The sequence below is a fragment of the Physeter macrocephalus genome, chromosome 6 (genome assembly GCF_002837175.3).
Source record: "Physeter macrocephalus isolate SW-GA chromosome 6, ASM283717v5, whole genome shotgun sequence".
NCBI classification, from domain to species: domain Eukaryota; kingdom Metazoa; phylum Chordata; class Mammalia; order Artiodactyla; family Physeteridae; genus Physeter; species Physeter macrocephalus.
In genome coordinates, this window is record NC_041219.1 from 85,573,222 (window position 1) to 85,593,776 (window position 20,555).

Below are 20,555 nucleotides of genomic sequence, written 5' to 3' on the forward strand. Positions count from 1 at the left end.
ATACAGTAAGGGGCATTGACAGCGAAAAGGTGATTTTGGCTCTAAGGTTTTTGCAAAAAGAAAGATTCCCAACTCAACTGTGTACAATTAAATCATCGGAGAGGCCTGACGCCCAACCTATCCTACCCAGGATACAGAGAAGTCAGTTAAGGACTGCCTGAAGCCATGGGATGAGACTTCTGCCTAATAACAGTGTCACCCTACATAAAGCCACACACATGCTTTATATAATTGACCTTTAAATCTCAAATTTTCTTCATTTTACAGAAGAAACTGAGGCAGAAAGCAGCTAAATAACTTGATCAAGGCCACAGCTTTCTGGTAAATTGTCAGAGATGGGACTGAATTCCAGGCTATGTCTTTCCTGTCCTTCAGATTCTTTGGAATTCAAAACTCCTCCTGCAACCATACCTAATCTTTTCTCTGTATCATTCCCCCCCACCCACTTCCACTTAGACTGTGAGGGACTGAGGACTTCAAGTACAGCAGAATTTCCTGTTGAAATTTTCCTGTTGGGGTAGAAGCCACATGATCAATAAATAATGTTAACTCAGTGGTTTTTAAAAAACTTTCTTAGGTCATGGACCCCTTTGAGATACTAATTAAGGCAGTGGGCCCTCTCCCTAGAAAGCTGCACATAGATATTTGCATAATACTTCAAAGTATTCACAAATACCACCTTTCCCTCCAATCTCATCAATTGTCTCCCCAGAGGTCCATAGACCACCACCCCCCTTCCATGTATACAATGTTAGGATGGCCTAAAAAGATAAGCTAGGGACAGATTTGGTGAGCTCTCTAGTGGCCTGGGAACAGGAGTGATTAAACAGCAATAAAGGGGCTATTTTCCAAATTGGGTTATCTTACTATTCAAGAAAATATTAATGAGAATGAGGAACCAGGATGCAAGGGAGGGAAGGGAGGGTGTGTTTCTGATTCAATAAAACATTACTTGGGTTGCCTTCCAAATTTCTAGTAACAGACAGAGAAATAGCAAAAAAACAAAAAACCAAAAAACCAAAAAAACAAGAAGAAGCAACACTCCAGTACTTTTTTTTTTTCTCCTTTTTTACTTACATTAAATACATTGGTAAATCAGCAGTCGCATTCTGTTACCACGATTGTTATGTTGGGAGAGGAAGAAAGGGGAAAAAAGGCAAATGCTTTCTTAGAAGCAAAAAAAAAAAAAAAAAAAAAAAAATCAGAAGAAAAAAATGAAGAGCTGGGAAATAAAAACTAAGATTCCCTAAGCCCAACAGAGCTCAAAGGAAAGCGGAAGAGCTAATAGGAAGTAGAAGAAGGCAGCAGATAGGCCCAGAAGCTAAGGCCAATCCTGTTCCTAAGGAGGGCAGGGGAGGGGAGAAGAAGCCTGGAGAAATGGTTTTCCAGCCCCAAGGCAATGAAACATCTACACTACTGCTCCATGGGGAAAACTACACAGAGAAAGAACTTCATTTCTAAGAAACTTAAGAGAGCCATCGTAGTTCTTCCACTTGTAAGGATGCACTGGCCGCTTTGGGGGGCTAGTGGGTGCTGGGAAAAGGAGGGGAAAATGTGTATGTGTTTCAGGGCCACGGGAAATAAGGCTGCCCCTGGTAAAGGAAGGGAATTTAGGTGTAAGTGGAAGAACCTAAGCTGGGTCCTTCAGAATCTCAGCTTCATGGATTTCGCAGCTTCTCTGGGACAGAAGGCAGTCTGCAAGCCAAAAGGGCAGAAAGGTTCCAATCCTAGGTCACTATGGCCTCTCCTATCTTATTTCCTACATTAAATACATTGGTAAATCAGCAGTCGCATTCTGTTACCACGATTGTTATGTTGGGAGAGGAAGAAAGGGGAAAAAAGGCAAATGCTTTCTTAGAAGCAAAAAAAAAAAAAAAAAAAAAAAAAAATCAGAAGAAAAAAATGAAGAGCTGGGAAATAAAAACTAAGATTCCCTAAGCCCAACAGAGCTCAAAGGAAAGCAGAAGAGCTAATAGGAAGTAGAAGGAAAGCAGCAGATAGGCCCAGAAGCTAAGGCCAATCCTGTTCCTAAGGGGGGCAGGGGAGGGGAGAAGAAGCCTGGAGAAATGGTTTCCCAGCCCCAAGGCAATGAAACATCTTCACTACTGCTCCATGGGGAAAACTACACAGAGAAAGAACTTCATTTCTAAGAAACTTAAGAGAGCCATCGTAGTTCTTCCACTTGTAAGGATGCACTGGCTGCTCTGGGGGGCTAGTGGGTGCTGGGAAAAGGAGAGGAAAATGTGTATGTGTTTCAGGGCCACGGGAACTAAGGCTGCCCCTGGTAAAGGAAGGGAATTTAGGTGTAAGTGGAAGAACCTAAGCTGGGTCCTTCAGAATCTCAGCTTCATGGATTTCTCAGCTTCTCTGGGACAGAAGGCAGTCTGCAAGCCAAAAGGGCAGAAAGGTTCCAATCCTAGGTCACTATGGCCTCTCCTATCTTATTTCCCCCAATCTCCTCAAAACCCTAGGCTAGAACAAGAAGGGATTTAGAGTTCTCTCTTGCCTTGATGGCTTCCCAAAGACATCTTAAAATACCTGAAGAGGGATGGGAAGAGAGACTAGAGATTTAGAAAGGACCAACGTCCTCTGGTGATGTGAGACAGCTGTGAGGGACCTTCAGTGCCAGTCGTTCCCTGTCCACAGGAACAAGTGTTATGATATTAGGGGGCCACAAGCAGGCCTCTGTGGTACTACCCACCTAGTGGTACGTGGATTAAACCACTGGTTGCATGGGGGATGGGTTTGGGGGATAAGCATGGAGGGACCAAAGTGAAGATACTAACAAAGGAGAAAAGAAATAGGGCCTGATGGGAGGTGGGGACAGAACAGACTGTACAGTGGGAATAAAGATCATACCTATTTACAGGGAAGTAGAAAAGACATGGTAATGGGTGGATCAAATTGAATGGGAACCCTGGGAAAGGACAGAAAACTCCTCCCTCTTGCTGACTCCTTTTCACTCCCCTACAACGGCCTATGCTATCCTGAGACTGCTCTCCAGTTGCTCAGTTAATTCCTCAGGAAAGGTAAACCTATACCCAAGAGTTAGGCTGGCAAGAATATAGATGAAGTAAGAATCAGAGTTGGAGGAAGCTAGCAGTGGAGACTGGGCTTGAGTAGCTGCCACTGGTACTGTTCTCTACAGCCCCTCCCCAAACCTCATATACACCTCGGATTCCACTTAATTAGAAAGTTAAAAGAGGGCAGGTAAATCAATCAAAACCCCCATAAAACAAGTATCACAACTGAACTACCATCAATTAAAGTGCAAACTGCAGGGGGATATCGTGGCTGGGGCTGAGGCCATCTGAAGGCCAGAGAGAAAAAAATGCATATGTGTTAAGTCAGAGGATGGGTGTCAGAAACTGGTCCCTCCTCCATTTAGATCACAGCAGAGCCAAAGATGCAGGCAACCAGTGAAGATTCTTTGGAGGACTCTGGGGTCCAGAATCTCCCCCACTATGGGGGAGAAGCTACCTAAGAGGCTGGGTAAGGGGAAAGTAAGCCTTAGAAGAGTTCCTGAGCCACAGATGACACTGCATCTCCACCTCTTCCACCTCTGCCCAGTTAGCTAACAAGACTCCAACCCGGTGCCTGAGAGCTTGCCTTCCCATTCTCACCTCTACCTAGAAACACCCTCCACAAGGTCAACTCAGTGTTTTCAAATATGAGAAACTCCAACCAAATAAAAACAAAAAGGAAACGTTTCCTTACTCCCCCCTGCTCTGAGCCTTACTTTCCCCCATGGTCCTTAATGTGACTGAATTGGAAACCTCCTTCCTCACTTCCTGGGTTCACTACCTTCTCCATCCTGGGGAGAGGAAGAAAAGGGGATCAAGAAGAGAGACTGACCAAAAGCAGAAGGGGAAGGGGCAGGAGACAAAAAAAGAGTTTTCTGAAAAAACGGGGAGGAGGAGGAAAGATAAGTAGGTCACTGTCTTGCACCTAAAATACAAAGTGAAGAAAGTTTGTTTTGGAAGTTAAGTCCTGGGGGATCTGACCCCCAAGCCCCAGAGCAGGGGTAGGAGGCCAGTGGCAACAGCTGCCTGGTGTTGTTGCTGAAGCGTTAAAAAGTGCCATGACGGAGCTGTCAAGAGGCAGCCCTTGGGAGCCAGGGCCCAGTGTGCTGTTACCGTAGGGGCTGTGTGCTGAGCGGTGGGGATGGAGGTTATTTCTGAGCTCTCGTGCTAGCTCCATACTTGTTTGCCGCTAGCCACCCCCTCAGTTGCTACAACACTGGCTCTTGTTCTGCTGGGACTGCTCATGGAGATCCACACCCCGGCTTCGGCCTGCTGCACCCCCCAGATTCTGGGGTTCACTCTTTGGCAACTTCTTAGCTAGAGATAAAAACAGAAGGGAACAAAGTATGGTAGATTTTACTCAACCCCCCAGAAAAAGACCATTGGGGGAAAGGGGAAATGCGAGAGACTAAAAGAATGTTCCGAAGAGGGGAGGGTTCATTGTAAACTATATTGAAGATGAGGGGGCTCAAACTGCAGCCAAAGGATGGAGGTCACAATGGAAAGTTAAGGTATTTCCACACCTGAAGTTTTCATAAGAGGAGACACTCCCATTTATCCTTATGACTTGGGTTAGTCATCTTGCCTGGAGGCAAGGGAAAAAACACAGGAATACCTCAGGCTGCTCTGACCTTACCTATTGCCAGGAAGAGATCGTTCACGTTCATAGCTGTCTTGGCTGAAGTCTCCATAAACAATAAGCTGTTGTCATCTGCATACGCCTGGGCCTCCTGCAAGGGGTGGGGTGTACTGGTACTCAGACTGTAGGGCAGGAACAAGTACTGCCTTTCCACTCCCACGTAGCACAGGAGCTAGACAATATCCTAGGTTCCCTCCCCTTAACTGCCCCTCTGAGCCAGCTGGCCCTGGACCCATATTTTGGAGATGACTCCCTCAAGGGATAACCCATGGTCTAAACCACTTAATCCAACAAACAGATGTCAGGAATCTTAATTACTGGGGAGGAGGTGAGTTGGTTGGGGGCTTTTGGGTTCTGACACTTGAGTATCCCTTACCTCAAATTCAACTGCTCCCTCCTTCCTCTTTTCATACTGGTACCCCCACAGCTGGTAATGGTACTTCCCTACCCCTCTGCTCTGGAATTTTCTTCTGACTCCTCTAAAATCTCCTGGCTGGCATTAGGGTCACAGTGTTGCTGTATATAACTTGGTGCAGAACTGGGGAATGAGATGATGAATGTCCTCAGATGAGATTTTCAGAAAGGGCAGGTTTGGAAAAAAGAGGTCCCAAGCACAGAGGGAGTGTGTCAGAGAGGGACTCTGTGGCCATCTTACTTCGTACTCCACCATGCGCTTGTTGGCCAGGTCAGCTTTGTTTCCCGCCAGGGCAATAACGATGCTAGGACTGGCCTGTCGCTGTAGTTCCTTTACCCATGTCTTTGCTCGGGCGAAGGTTTCCTAGGAAAACACAAGGATGAGAATGAGTAGGCTGGCTCATTCAGCCTACTGACTGCCAATGCAGGCCCATCAACTTCAAAGCCCAGTCTCAAAACTCACCTCTTCTAAGCAGCCTTCACTCACTGAAACCACCTGTCTCTGGTAATTCATTACCTCTGTCTTCTCAGCACTTGGAAGCATAATCTGTATTCTTATTTTGCTATTTCAAGAACAAGTTTTCTCTCCCCACCTATTTTAATTCCTATAAATAAAAGCAAGGACAATCTTCTCAGCCCACTTACCTGATTAGTAATGTCATAAACCACAATTGCAGCTTGGGCACCTCTGTAGTACATGGGGGCCAAGCTATGGTATCGCTCCTGCCCAGCTGTGTCCCAGATCTCAAACTTGACTGTTGTGTCATCTAGACAAACCGACTGGGTGAGGAAGGCCGCTACGAATGAGAGAACAGAGAAGTTGTTGTAAGTGGGAGGATGCATGGGAACATCCCACCCTCCTTCAAAATATCTCTACTCTCCGTCTAGGACAAGTCACCACCCAGGCCATTCAGCTACAGGAAAGGTTTAGCATTCTCCTCTTTACACACAAGAAAGGTTTAGCATTTTCCTTCAGATCTTGGAACCAGAATTAAGCCTGCTCTTGGCTAAGTCCTCCCTGCCAGAAGTTTCTCTGGCTAAGGAATGGGGGAACATCGTAAACTCTGAGGGACAGAAAGAACTGGCACTTATACCAGAGTCATCCCTCTTCTAACCAAAATAGAGGAGTAAGAGATAATAAGCTTCTGATAAAAGTCACATCAAGAACTGATTAGACGGGGACTTTCCTGGTGGCGCAGTGGTTAAGAATCCGCCTGCCAATGCAGGGGACACGGGTTCAAGCCCTGGTCCGGGAAGATCCCACATGACGCGGAGCAACTAAGCCCGTGTGCCACAACTACTGAGCCCGCGCTTTAGAGCCCGTGAGCCACAACAACTGAGCCTGCGTGCCACAACTACTGAAGCTCACGTGCCTAGAGCCCGTGCTCTGCAACAAGCAAAGCCACTGCAATGAGAAGCCCGTGAACCACAAAAAAGAGTAGCCCCCGCTCGCCGCAACTAGAGAAAGCCTGCATGCAGGAATGAAGACCCAACACAGCCAAAAATAAATAAATAAAATAGGGCTTCCCTGGTGGCGAAGTGGTTGAGAATCTGCCTGCCAATGCAGGGGACACGGGTTCGAGCCCTGGTCTGGGAAGAATCCAAATGCCACGAAGCAATTAGGCCTGTGAGCCACAACTACTGAACCTGCGCGTCTGGAGCTTGTGCTCCGCAACTAGAGAGGCCGCGATAGAGAGAGGCCTGCGCACCGCGATGAAGAGTGGCCCCCGCTTGCCACAACTAGAGAAAGCCTTCGCACAGAAATGAAGACCCAACACAGCCAAAAAAAACAAAAACAAAAAACTTAATCATCTAAAAAAAAAAAATGTTTAAAAATAAATAAATAAAATAAATTTTAAAAAAAGAACTGATTAGACTGTTGTGAGGTCCCACCATTATCAGTAGTATTTGGCTGTTACTTTTTCATATTACCTCTGCTGGTCCAAGAACACACTTCCAAGGTGACTTGGAAATAAGTCACCCCCCGCCAATAAAAGTGGGGAAGGAGTTAACATGGGAGTTCTCATAAAAGATCCTTTATTGAATTACCACCTTATTTTGGGGTAGTGGCAAAGAGAAAGTAGCAAAGGTGGGAAAAGCAGATTCCTTTATCTTCTGTATTTAGTTCTAACCTCTATTTTACCAGATATGTGCATCAGGATCAGCTAAGGAGCTTTTCCAAACATACATGTCTATACTGCCACCAACCTCACCCTACCTCCAATACTAATCAGTAGATCTAGGGTAGGGCCCAAGCATGCATAGGATGAAAATGCTCCCCAGGTGATTCTGATGTACATCTCTGATTATGAGCCACTGCCCCAAACCAACCCTGCTCAAGATGACACTCAACTGAACTTCACTGGCATTAAGATGAGAGTGGGAGGAGGAAAACAGACAGAAAAAAAAAATTAGTGGTTTTCTTGGTACTCAAAGGCCACCTTTCTAACTTTCTTCTAGGAAGTAAGAGGATGAACATAGACCTGCTTTTGGGCATTATGGAAATTTTTTTTGTTTCTTAAAGGATTTCCATTCCAGGGAGCTAAGAGGGCCAGCTCCACAAACAGATCCCTAGATCTCCCTTCAAAAGCCCTTCTAAGCATTGAACCTCTTCTCTCCCTGAAGTACTCACCTCCAATGGTGCTCTCCTGGTACTCGTGGAACTGCCCTTTGACAAAACGTAATACCAGGCTAGACTTCCCCACTGCAGATTCACCCAGCAGGACCAATTTGAACTGGCATATTTTGCTGGCCTGGGGCTGCCCATTGGGCCTGGCTGTGCTTCTGCTAGTCATGGCTAGATTATCAGAGTGGGAAAGGGTAGAGGGAGGGGGATGCCACAAAGCGGCAGAGGGGGGAGGGGGGAGGGGAGGGGACTTCCAGGCTTCAACAGTCCTGCAAGAAAAAAAGGAGGTAAAATTAAACACAGGGCCATTACAGCTGCAATCACTTTTTAGAGAAAAGGACAGAATCTCTTCATTTCTTTGCTCCTATGAGGACTAAACTCTTACAATCACCCACCATTAAAAGGTTACACCACTGAGAGGGTCCCAGGCACCTGACACTCACTGGTAAGAGTGGGGAACAATAAAATAAGAATTGCATCTAAAGTAGAGTGTGCTGAAATGGAGAGACTGAAAACCATGTGAGAGTAGTTTTTAATCTCCCAATCATTCCCCACCAGGTCTTCAAAGAACAGCATATTGATCAACTTTTAGTTGGCCTGAAGAGCACCCAGATCCACCCAAAAGTACCCTAGATCCTTACTATCTCCTTGGTGTCCTGGTGCTGTCCTTTTTTTACCCTCTTTTTTCTAGCTTTCAAAATGAGAAATTCACTCTAGGGGTATGCGATAAGAGTCACCCATCCTAAGAGTAGAGGGATAGCTTCTGGTTCTATATCCTTCTTACATGACCATTTCTGAAAATATAACCAGGGTCCAATGATCAGAAAATCCATCCTTTCTCATTTCTGGTCAAAGGTAATACAGAAACAGACCACATTCAGTATTAACTCTTTCACTTTTCTTCTGCCACCTCTCCAAGTCTGAAAATCTATCAAGTCTGAGTCAGTAGGCTTGACTTACTCTCAACTTGCAGCTGTCTTCCTGGTGCCTAGGGATTAGACTACCCACCACACTGAAAGGGCCTAACAGCTGTAGCCCTCCAAGTTAGAGGCAGAGAAAGAAGGTGTACCTTCTAAACACATGCAGGAATCTCCAGTAGATGGTATAGGGGATAAGTCTTCAAGCAATAAATACTTGATGAAAGAATAAAACTGAACCACCTTCTCTACCTTCCAAGCGGCTAGGAAAGCTGGTGGTGGAGGAGGAGACAGAGAGAGAGAGAAAGTTGGGACTTGGAGTGTCCAATCATCCAAACCTGAATATATTTCATCATCCTGACTCTGACGGGAAAGGAACTGTGAGATTCAAAGAAGTGTTAGCATGATCACAGCATGTAAACCTATCCCCAAAACCTAAGCGTTGCTTGGATTATACTTCGCTTGTTCAAATTAATCCTTCCCTTCTCCAAGGTTGATTCTAGTGACTCCATAAACATCATACTCTGTGACATATACGGGGAAACATTGTTTTTTCACTATAGCAAATTGCTTTGGGATCAAATCAGGGTTAAAAATATCTGCAATCCTAGTAAAGACAGAAAAGACAGAAAAACCATACAGGAGGAGGTATAGAGGAACAAAGGCTGTGGAGTCCAATTCACTGGATTTATTTTATAGTTCTGCTTACTAGCTTTAAATCTTTGGACAATTTACTAAATCTACCTGTGCATTTGTTTCCTCATATGTAAAATGGGATAATAGCCTAGGAGCACCTAATTCATAAGGTTGTTGTGAGGATTAAATGAGATAATACATTCAAAGAACTCAAATAAATATTTGACAAAAAGTGCTATATTAATACTAAGCTATTAATCATTATTAATATGACATCAAGAAAACTTCTCTGCCTGAGCCTTACCTTCCATCTTTTTCTAAAAAAAATTTATTTATTTAATTTATGTATTATTTTTGGCTGTGTTGGACCCTCGTTGCTGTTCACGGGCCTTCTCTAGTTGCAGCAAGCGGGGCTTCTCTTGTTGCGGTGCACGGGGTCCAGGCGTGCAGGCTTCAGTAGTTGTGGCATGCGTGCTCAGCAGTTGTGGTGCACGGGCTTAGCTGCTGCGAGGCATGTGGGATCTTCCCGGACCAGGGCTCAAACCCGTGTCCCCTGCATTGGCAGGCAGATTCCCAACCACTGCGCCACCAGGGAAGCCCTCACCTTTATAAAATGGAAAAAATACCTACCTCATAGAGTAGCCCTGAGGATTAAGTGAAAAATTTGTTTAACATAGTGTTAATGAATAGACAGGTATTGTTGGGCTTCCCTGGTGGCGCAGTGGTTGAGAATCTGCCTGCCAATGCAGGGGACACGGGTTCGAGCCCCGGTCCGGGAAGATCCCACATGCCGCGGAGCAACTAGGCCTGTGAGCCACAACTACTGAGCCTGCGCGTGTGGAGCCTGTGCTCCCAACAAGAGAGGCCGTGATAGTGAGAGGCCCACGCACCGCAATGAAGAGCGGCCCCTGCTTGCTGCAACTAGAGAAAGCCCTTGCACAGAAACGAAGACCCAACACAGCCAAAAATAAATAAATTAAAATAAATAAATAAATAATAATAATAATAAAAATTTAAAAAAGAAACTGCCAAAGTGTTTTTTAAAAAAAAGACAGGTATTGTTATTTAGTGACCCTGATTCACAGAAAAGATCAATATATTAAAGGATATCTCAATATTAGTTGTTATCAATATATGCCTAAAGAGCAGCCATGATATGAAAGAGGTAGAGAAAAAAAAACAGGAAAAAGAAAGTGTAAAGAGGAAGTTAACGGAGAAATGAGATTGAAATGAGAACCCAGAAAAGTCCCAAAGTAGACCAGATTAAGACAGGACTATAAGAAATTACTCTGATCCTACTGGGTATTTTGTAGTCCCCTAGGCCACGGAGTCCCAAGAACCCAGATATACATGTGCCACTTTGTGAAGTTTTTACTGGTCTGTGATGAAATGATTAAATAAAAATGATATAGCAAGTTCTTCATAAAGCTAAACTTATTCATTTTAGGAGTATCCTTTATAACAAAATTTCTAACTTACGTTTTTTGTATCAGTTTTCCCTCAAAGGTAAATATGTATTTTTTGCATGGATAAACCTCTAAGACCTATTGTTAAGTTAAAAAAAAAAGTTGGAGAACAAAACATGTGGTTGATCCTATTTCTATAAAACAAAGCAACATTCTTCAGAGAAAAAGGTATGGAAAGATACATACTCATCTGTTAACAGTGGTTACCTCCCTCTAAGGAGAGTGGGATTGAGGAAAATGGTATGTGAAGGACTCAGGTTTTTTCATTCCACATAATTCTTTCTTTTTTTAACAGGAAATATATTTTTTTAAAGTTTCCTACCTAACTTTTTAAAAAATTGCTTTTTAAAAAAAAAAATTACAAATAATGGTGTTGATAGGCAGTAGTAAGCTTTCTAAATATACTTATGTGGAAAAATAGAAACCCCCATATTTAAATTAATTGGTCCATTAAATCCAAAATTCTGGGAACCAGTACTGCAAAAATCAGTATTAATTAGCTTCTTAACCACTAGTCACAGTTCTTTAGCTCTTTTCATCCTCAAACCTTTAGAGCAGTGTTTCTCAAACTGTGGGCTGTAAGCCAATAGTGACCTTGAAATCACTTGCTGGATCATGATCAGTATATGTAAAAAAAAAAAAGAAAGAAAAAATAAATAGAAAAAAAATCAAGTGGATTGCAAATAATAAGCATGAGAATAATTTTGTGAAAATGTTTCACTTGTGGGTGTATGTACATACACTGAATTATGATGTAAAAAAAAAACTTTTTAATGAGCCACAATCAAAAAAAGTTTAAAAATCACTGCTTTGGAGAGGCCTGAAACTGAAAGATGGGTTAGTAGGAAGTCTAGTCTCTGGCCAGCCTAAAAAAGCACTTCCAGGTGAAATTAAGATGAGGGTTTAATATAGCTCTCCAGGGGTCAGAGGTTCTCCAACCCTGCTACTAAAGTTATGGAGCAATTATGAAAATGGAAAGCTAAAGTCGACAGTGGTAAGGGCTTTGGAATCAGGCAAGCCTGAGTTTTATTCTCCGCTTTGCCAATTAACCCATTGTGATCTTAGGCCACTCACTCCCTTTGCCTTTCTAAGCTTCAGTTTCCTTATCTATGAGGATCTGGGGTTGGGGTAGGGAGGATAATAGGTGAAAGTAGTAAAAGGCAGAATTTGAATTCAATTCCAAAGTTCTGGGTACATTTAAGAAATGTGTTTCTCTTAGGGCTTCTCAGCATCTGCAAGAATTATTATTATTATTATTTTTATTATTTTTTTTTGCGGTACGCGGGCCTCTCACTGTTGTGGCCTCTTCCGTTGCGGAGCACAGGCTTCGGACACGCAGGCTCAGTGGCCATGGCTCACGGGCCCAGCCACTCCGCGGCATGTGGGATCCTCCCGGACCGGGGCACGAACCCGTGTCCCCTGCGTTGGCAGGCGGACTCTCAACCACTGCGCCACCAGGGAAGCCCGAGAATTATTTTTAAAAACACATTTACGTAGTACTTCATATACATTGTTTCATAGGAAAAGAGGATAGGCCATCATAACTCTACACTTTACAACAGAAAACAGATGACACAATAGGAAAAAAAAACCCCTACAGATCATAAGCTGATCACGTTTCCTTTAGGTTGACACACATACACTATACTCCTAAAAAACAGAAAAAGTTACTAGATTCTTCAGCTTACTCCCTCACATTTCAAATCATGTGATCCAAGGGGCAGAACACTAAGTTAGAGTGGACTGAATTCTCATCGGCAGACACGTCTCTCTAGGCCTGGGAAAACAGTAGGGAGTTGGAGAAGTGTGACGATAGGAAACAGTTGGGAATTCCCTGGCGGTCCAGTGGTTAGGACTCTGAGCTCTCACTGTCGTGGCCCGGGTTCAACCTGCAAGCTGCGCGGCACGGCCAAAACACACGGGTTGGTCACTAATCCCCACAGATAAGTCAAGCCAGAGCCAATCAGCAAACTGTATTGAACTGTCAGAGATTAGTAACTATGGGGTTAGAAAAGACTATCTCCCACTCCAATGTTTCAGCTCAAGAATATGTCCTACCCTCTCTGTTCACAGTAATTGATGGGCTGCCCATCTCTGTGCCTTGATCTTTAATCCCAACATGTTAATAAGGGTATCATGTTTCTTATGCAATAGCTAAACGCTCAAAAGATCAGGGGTACAGAAATGGAATAATACATATAAGATTCAATTGATTTCTCCCCTATTCTAGCAGTGATTTTTTTGCTAACAGTTGAGTGGGCAAATGATCCATCCAAAGGCAAAAAATAAATCACAGCCAACCAGTCAAGTGGTATGATGATTATTACCTTCAAACCTGAGGCAAAAAAAGGGAGGTTTTCCTTCCCTTCAACACTTTCAGTTCAGATGAGAAGAAATGACAACTTCCCTCAGAAGTGCAGCTCCACAAGAATGGCTTATCAAATGACCATTAACTGGGCTTCCCTGATGGTGCAGTGGTTAAGAATCCGCCTGCCAATGCAGGGGACAAGGGTTCAAGCCCTGGCCCGGGAAGATCCCACATGCCCCGCAGCAACTAAGCCCGTGAGCCACAACTACTGAGCCTGCGCTCTAGAGCCCGCACGCCACAACTACTGAGCCCACGTGCTGCAACTACCAAAGCCCATGCGCCTAGAGCCCGTGCTCCGCAACGAGAAGCCACTGCAATGAGAAGCCCACGAGCCACAACGAAGAGGAGCCCTCGCTCGCTGTAACTACAGAAAGCCGGCGTGCAGCAACGAAGACTCAACGCAGCCAAAAATAAATAAATAAAATAAATAAATTTATATTAAAAAAAATGACCATTAACTAAGGAGGATTAAGGCATGACCATGTCATCAGTCTACTGGGGAAGGGAGAGGTGGAGGATGAGGGGCAAGTTCTTTAGTGTGAGCAGCTCTCCCAGCAGCACAGGGAAATATGAATAGGAAAGGTTTCTTAGGGACTTCCCTGGCGGTCCAGTGGTTAAGACTCTGAGCTTCCACTGCAGGGGGCACGGGTTCAATCACTGGTTGGGGAACTAAGATCCCGCAAGCTGTGTGGCCAAAAAAAAGGGAAAGGTTTCTTAGCCTGCGAAACCTGAGGAATGGAGTCTGCCTAGGGCAAGACTCCATTCCTCAGATTCCTTCCCACTTGGTAGCTTTGGGTTCCTATGCCAACTACATATGAAGCCTCCAGAAGTCTGTCATCTACCAATAGAGACTAAGTTCAAAGCACAGAGCCACTGGAGTCTAGCCCCCTCCCAAATGTTAGCCCAGTAAGTTCAGTCTGCCAGGTAAGAGGCAGTTTAGAGGTCATCTAGTCCAGTCTATATTTTACAGAGAGAAAACTGAGGCAAATAAAATGAACCAGCTTGCCAGGTGTTATCACACAGCCAGCTTTCACACAACTGCTTAGTAGCAAGTCTCCTTCTAGCAAGTACTCTCAGCCAGGTACTCCTGCTCCTGTTATACCACTATACCTCTTCAGGAAGCAGGAGATGCTGAACTCTGAACTGAAATCCAAAGAAGGCACCAGGACAGGAACACGAGCTTAGATTGGATAGTTTCTGCTTCTATTCAGTTTAGATAAGTACTTCCTTTGGGACTGAAAACAAGTTAGGAAGGCCCAGGCCTTCGCTGGGAACTGGAATCTACTCCCATATCCTCTGACAGAAGGACTCACTCATTACTGTGTTTCTCTAAAAGGTCTTGACCAACTCCTGCCAGGACAGTTGAAACAGAAGCAATTCAAAGGAAGGTGCTAGGAAAGCAATGGTAATTTCTGCAGAATTCAATGGGCTGTGGGATTAATGTGAGATTTACTGAGCAGGGAAGATAGAGCAGAAGCCAGTAAATACCTTCAACTCTCCAACTTTGTTTAGAGCCCAAATTACCAAAATCTTAAACTGAATTCCACTACTTGGCTCATTGTGTTGATCCAATGTTAACCAATGAGTCACAGGCTTAAATGAGAGTCCTTCCACTTCCCCCACCCTCTCCCTTATATTTCCCCAAGAGGCAAAAAAAGCATTCTTATCTCTTATCAGCATGGTACTGCAAACTCCCTATTATTGACCTGTGAAAGACTGGAATGCCTTTCTCCACTTTGTCTGCCTAGCAAACACCTAATGTGTCTTTTAAAGCCAAGCTCAAATGTCACCTTCTCTGTGAAACTGCATAATTACCCTCTCACCCCAGCAGAATGCATCACTGCTTCCTCTAGGATCCCATAGTATTAAAACTGTATTCTTGGGAATTCCCTGGCTGTCCAGTGGTTAGGACTCAGTGCTTTCACTGCCAGAGCCCAGGTTCAATCCCTGGTTGGGGGACCTAAGATCCCACAAGCCGTGTGGCACAGGCAAAAAACAAAAACAAAAAAAACCCTGTATTCTTATCACAGCATTTATTATATTATTTGACTTAACTGTTTGTGTCTGTCTGCTCTGCTAAACTATGAACTTCTCAAAAAGTGAGACTAGGGCTTCCCTGGTGGCGCAGTGGTTGCGCGTCCGCCTGCCGATGCAGGGGAACCGGGTTCGCGCCCCAGTCTGGGAGGATCCCACATGCCGCAGAGCGGCTGGGCCCGTGAGCCACGGCCCCTGGGGCTGTGCGTCCGGAGCCTGTGCTGCGCAACGGGAGAGGCCGAAGCAGAGGGAGGCCCGCATACCACAAAAAAAAAATTTTTTTAAATAAAATAAAATAGGTGCTTTTGGTTTTTGTAAATTACACCTCAATGAAGTTGATTTTTTGTTTTGTTTTGTTTTTTCTTTAGTTTTGCCGCATACCACAAAAAAAAAAAAAAAAAAAAAAAAAAAAGTGAGACTATTTTTTATGTCATCTTGAATCTCCAGAGCAGAGCACAATGTCTGGTCCCTAGTAGCTGTTCATTAATTAAGGCCAAAGCAATCCTGCTTCCTTCCTCCATCTACTCCTCCCCTTCTGTGCCATCTGAATAGATTCTTACTCAGTTCCATTTGGGAATGTTTTTAACAGGCCAGTTCTCCCTCTTGTCTCTTCGTGATCTCCCCTGGATGGAGGGGCCTCTTGGGACCCAGCCCACAAGGTACTGTTGCAACTCACATGGGCTAACTGCTTTTCCTGTAACCCGTTACTATGCCTCAGATGGCCTAATCACACCAAATATGCAGCCCTCCCACCGTAACACTGAGGCAACTGTGGCTAAAAACAAAGTTCTCTGAATCTTCAGTTGATGTTAAATGTTCAAAAAACTTCGGGTCATTATCTCTATTAATTCCTGAACTTTAGAAACACAAGTTTAAAAAAAAAAAATCATACTACCACTCTGACAAGGTACCCACTGCCACTCAACAGAAACTACAACCTGGCCCAGAAATCTGCACACACTTTGCTCACCTGGGTGGCTCCTTATTCAGCTCAGTTACTGCTGAGTCAGTGACTAAATCTTTCCTAAAACATTCTTGGGAAGTGGGAGTGTATTGTGTAGGGTTTTAAGGTATCCCTCCTCCAAGAAGGCTGTTGCGTTTCCTTATTTTAAATTCAATGTCTCACACTTTGGTTACTTTCCAATCTGAAATGCCTTAGGATTAGGGAGCAGGCTATACACTTGCTTCTCCTACCCCATGTCTCCTCATAAGTCAAATTCGTTATCAATGTGCACGAACAAGTAAACTATAAAAGAGCAATCCTTGCTCCTGGGCAAAGTAAGAGTTAGAAGTGATGAGGTATGACTTCAAGGGCAGTGGGAAAGTCCTCTTCTCCAAATATATTTTTGTAACTCCAGATCTATGTTTGAAATTCTATATTGATGATTTCCAATCCTTAGCTCCCTCTTTAAGAAGCAAAAACTCTTGGAAGGATTAATACTTTAAGTGACTACTTGTTATTTACACCTTAATATGGAGCAATTCCAGATCATTTTTTGAAAGTAGGCTTTGATTAAGGGGAAGGTGGAAAAGACAAGAAGGGATGTATAGAAGAAAGGGACAGGATATCATCAGGATGTAGGAAATGGCAAAGCTTAGTGAGGATTTAAAAAACAAACACACACACTCACATCTACACAACTTTCTCTAGGACTGGCTTTGCAGGAGAGAAAATAAAAGCTCCTGGAGGGGACAATTATCAAGGTTTCTGAGGGCACTGTATAAAGGCTGGGCACATCACAGGGCTTCTAAAGCCAGTAAGGACAAATTCAATTAATAAGGTGGTGTATAAAATGTCCCAGCTGTGCTGAGGTTTAGAGGAAAACTAATTTCAAAGCCAGAGAAATTTGGAAGCTTCTCATATCATTATAGAAAGACAGACACAGGGGCCCCTTAGGAGAACCATCATCTTCTTCTGGGATAATGAAGGGACAGTCACATAATCTGAACATGCAGAGACCATGAACCAGAAGATAGAAGTCTCAAATTCCTCACATTAGCAGAGATGCCAATAATTCTCCCAAACAAAATCATTCACTTTAATGTTTCTTTCCTGCCCATAAAAGAGAAAGACGTTTTGGCCATCTATTTGGGCATTCCCTAGGATACCCAGTGCACAAGTGGGGTGTGTGCGTATGTGCGCAAATGTGTGTGTAAGGATGTGAGGGATAACCCAGACTACAGCTCTCTGCTTGTCTGAATTTGATAAAAGCAAGACAAAATGAACTGTGAAAGGAGCATAATAAATAACAGAGTATGGTCCCAGAAGGGAAAACTGGAAAGAATGAGAAACCAGAGTTTGGTGGGAATATGAAAACAGAATTGCCTTTGGTGACACATCCCCCAAAGTGAAGTAGATTAGTCTAATCTACTGTCTCTTATCTCTGACCTTTCTGGATGAAATGAGTGAAGTATATGTGGGAGGATCTACACTTTTTACACTTCTATAAAGCTTGAATATTTTAAAATATGTACTTATTACTTTTCTAATTAAGAAGAAATGTATTTATAAAATACAGTGGTATAAAAGGGAAAAAGGAGGAAGTATAATAAGGGAAAATCCAATAAGCTCCAATCTATGGGGGGGGACTAAGGAGGTCAGTAGACCGTTAAATATATCTGGGAGGAGGGGACCCCTATGTCTTAGAAATCCATCTTCCTTTTCTCTACTCACCTCCTTCCCCAAGTGCCTCTCTGTTTGACCCAACTTTTTAATAGCTCAGGAACCCGGGCTCCTGAAGAAGTAGACAAAGAACAGGGGTGATGCCAACCTTCTGGAATGGAATTTCTCACTCTTCCCCAAATCCCTTCCTCAGTGATATCACCTCATATTTCCAGGCTTGGTTCCACATAACTATTACCTGCCTGGGAAATACCCAAGCCTAAGTGCCACAAAAGTTTCACCAACTATGGTCAGGAGATCTCTGGATGGCTGGGGATCCCTAAGCCCAGCTCCAATGCAGAAAATGAGTCACTGATTCCCCACCTCTAGGTGAGCGATATGGTCTCCAGTATAGACCACATTATTAAGTAGGAAAGAAACGAACAAACATCCCCCAAATCTAACTTCCTAGCTTTTTCACAGGACATGAGAAACAGGAGGTTAGAAGAAACACAGAGGCTGCAGCCTAAACCAGCTCGAGGCGAGGCCAAGGGAAAGTGCAGGGGCTGAGTCTGGAATAGCCAAGAGTCACAGAAAAAAAAGTTACTTTTGTCTTTGGCTACCCTGGGAGTACCAAAAAACTTCAAGTTGCCACATCTCCACACTAATGGAAACAAAAGCGTGATTACTCGCAAGCCCCAGAGCCTCCAGCCCACCCTTCAGCATTCCCAGAAGCTCCCATTACTGATGGGAGGCCCTGCTTCCACTGCCCCAGCTACCTGAGTCTTCTAGATTAGAAAAGCTTTCTTCGCTTGTCTCACTTCTCCCGCACTGAACCCAAATCCCTCTCAGCTCAACTCTGGGGCACTCTAATCATTTTTATAAGTCACTTTCCCTTAAAAGAATGCCTCTTACCCAGCTAAGAGCCCTTCCCTGGCCCTTCCAATGAGACCTCTCGAGAGAGCCCCAGTCCCGGTTCCCCTCCGGGCCCGGGCGCCGAGTTTGACCCCTCCTCACCTCCGGGAGAATGGACTTACCTCACCCGCCGCCCAGTCCCTTTCCCCCAGTTCCTCCCTCTTCGGCGCCACTCAATGAGGCCTGCCCCTGCCCGCACACGAGCCCCGGGCCTCCCGCGCCGGCCCCCAGCCCGGCCGCCAACACCACCCGGCCGCCTCCCCGACTCACCAACTTCGGGCTCCCAGCCCGCCCGGCCCCCTCCTCAGCGCCCCCATTAGGCCTGCCGGGGCCCGGCCCCCTTCTCCTTTCTCTGGTGGGCCACTCTAACCCCTCACGGAGGCCCAGACCCGCCTCTGCCCTCAGGCCGCACTCCTCTCCAGGGCGCCTCCGCCCCTGCCCTTGCGGGATCCATCAGCCCGGTACCTGGGGCTCCGTCTCCCCCGTCGGGCCCAAGCCTGTGTCGAACAGACAAACAGCTGCAGCTCAACCAAACCCTCCTGCCCCTCCTCCTCCTCCTCGCCCTGTGGCGGGGGCCCCAGCCAATTGCACGATTACCCGCCTACCATCAAGGGTGGGCTCTGCGCGAGCTAATCCGCCAATCCTCTGGAGAAAGGCGGTGCTGTCACCGACGCGTAAGAGCAGAGGACTGGACAGGCGGTGCCCCAGACCAATACAGAGAGGGAAACTTTGAAGATGGACGAGGTGAGGAGCCACTAAAGAGCGAGCTCCCCGAGCTAGGGGGCGGTACCCTGTTGACAGGCGTATACTCTAACCAGTAGAATCTCGACACCCTCATGACCCCGCCTTTTAACTCATAAACATCTAATCAGGTGAGCGATGGGGGCGGGTCAAAGGGAAACTTTAACCAGTACTGCGAAAATTCGGGACTTGAATGGCAGGCAAGGCGGGGTTGAAAGAGGCCTTAGGAAGGCCGCTACTGACCTTCGCCCCTCCCCTGGCATTTGGCGGGGCCTGCCTCTGGCGCCCCGCCTTCTATCACAAATTCGCGGGCGTGAAGGGAAATACCTCTCCTAGGGACCCGGAGCCTAGGAATTTAAGCAACCCTCACGTCGGTGCTTCCCCCTTTTAGTGGGGCCCCAGAGCACAGGAATTTTGGGGATGGCCCGCGGCAGTCTGAGATGTTTTTTGGTGAGCTGAGACAATGGCAACTCCAAGAAGTGGTAGCTTGGGGAGGCTTTAGCCCCTTTATAATAATTTTTCATACAGACGATTGATATATTCTGAATCGCATGTAAATGTGAATAAGTATCTTTAGAAAACTTTGCTGTTTGTGATGTGGAACAAAAAGAAAACAAGACGAGCTTACTGGGAAATGCAACGTCAATGCAAATTACCTTGGAGCCCACTTCCAACCATACTGCTGCTCCTCAGCCCTAACATTGAAAATCTGGAACTGAAGCCTTGTGTGTATGTGTATGTGTATGTGATATGTGTGTCTGGGGGCGGGGGGGTGGGGTGGGGGAGATGCTGGTGTAGGGGAAAGTGAAGTAGGAAATACATAAGCTTCACTTTCCTCAGCTGTAAAATGGGGGCAATAATTCCCACTTCACCCACCCGCGGCACTATCCCAATTGCATCACAGAGGTCGAAATGGAGTGGGGTGGGTAGCCCTGCATAGAGTGATTAGGAAAAGGGTTCTGAAACCTATTAATCACATGCACACATTCATATTCTCTCTCACACCATTCTTTCAGTAAATATGCAAAAGTAAAGGAGGAGAGAGATGAACTATAAAACCAGGAACTTTTTTTTTAATCAATTACAAACTAAATTACAAATAATGTTAATAGCAAGAACACTCAAGGACAAAAGGTGGGAGAAGAGAGACAAAATCATAAAAAAGAAAAAAAGC

General features: G+C 45.0%; 1 protein-coding gene across 4 annotated transcripts; it reads right to left on the reverse strand.

Moving 5' to 3' along the window:
• Positions 1 to 1,827: 1,827 nt before the first annotated feature.
• RAB5B (RAB5B, member RAS oncogene family) lies at positions 1,828 to 19,192 on the reverse strand. Of its 4 annotated transcripts, none has more exons than XM_028491273.2 (7): positions 19,106 to 19,192; positions 17,798 to 17,858; positions 7,709 to 7,971; positions 5,722 to 5,873; positions 5,318 to 5,440; positions 4,660 to 4,753; positions 1,828 to 4,340 (listed from the first exon to the last, which is right to left on the reverse strand). In XM_028491273.2, the coding sequence occupies exons 3-7, from the start codon at positions 7,869 to 7,871 to the stop codon at positions 4,225 to 4,227; spliced, it is 648 nt and encodes a 215-aa protein (XP_028347074.1). In that variant the 5' UTR covers positions 7,872 to 7,971; positions 17,798 to 17,858; positions 19,106 to 19,192; the 3' UTR covers positions 1,828 to 4,224. The 4 variants fall into 4 exon arrangements, with proteins under 4 accessions (XP_028347074.1, XP_028347072.1, XP_028347073.1 ...); XM_028491271.2 differs by lacking the exon at positions 17,798 to 17,858 and adding an exon at positions 8,772 to 8,891 and having other exon boundaries at positions 19,106 to 19,180; XM_028491272.2 differs by lacking the exon at positions 19,106 to 19,192 and adding an exon at positions 8,772 to 8,891.
• Between the last annotated feature and the right edge of the window lie 1,363 nt (positions 19,193 to 20,555).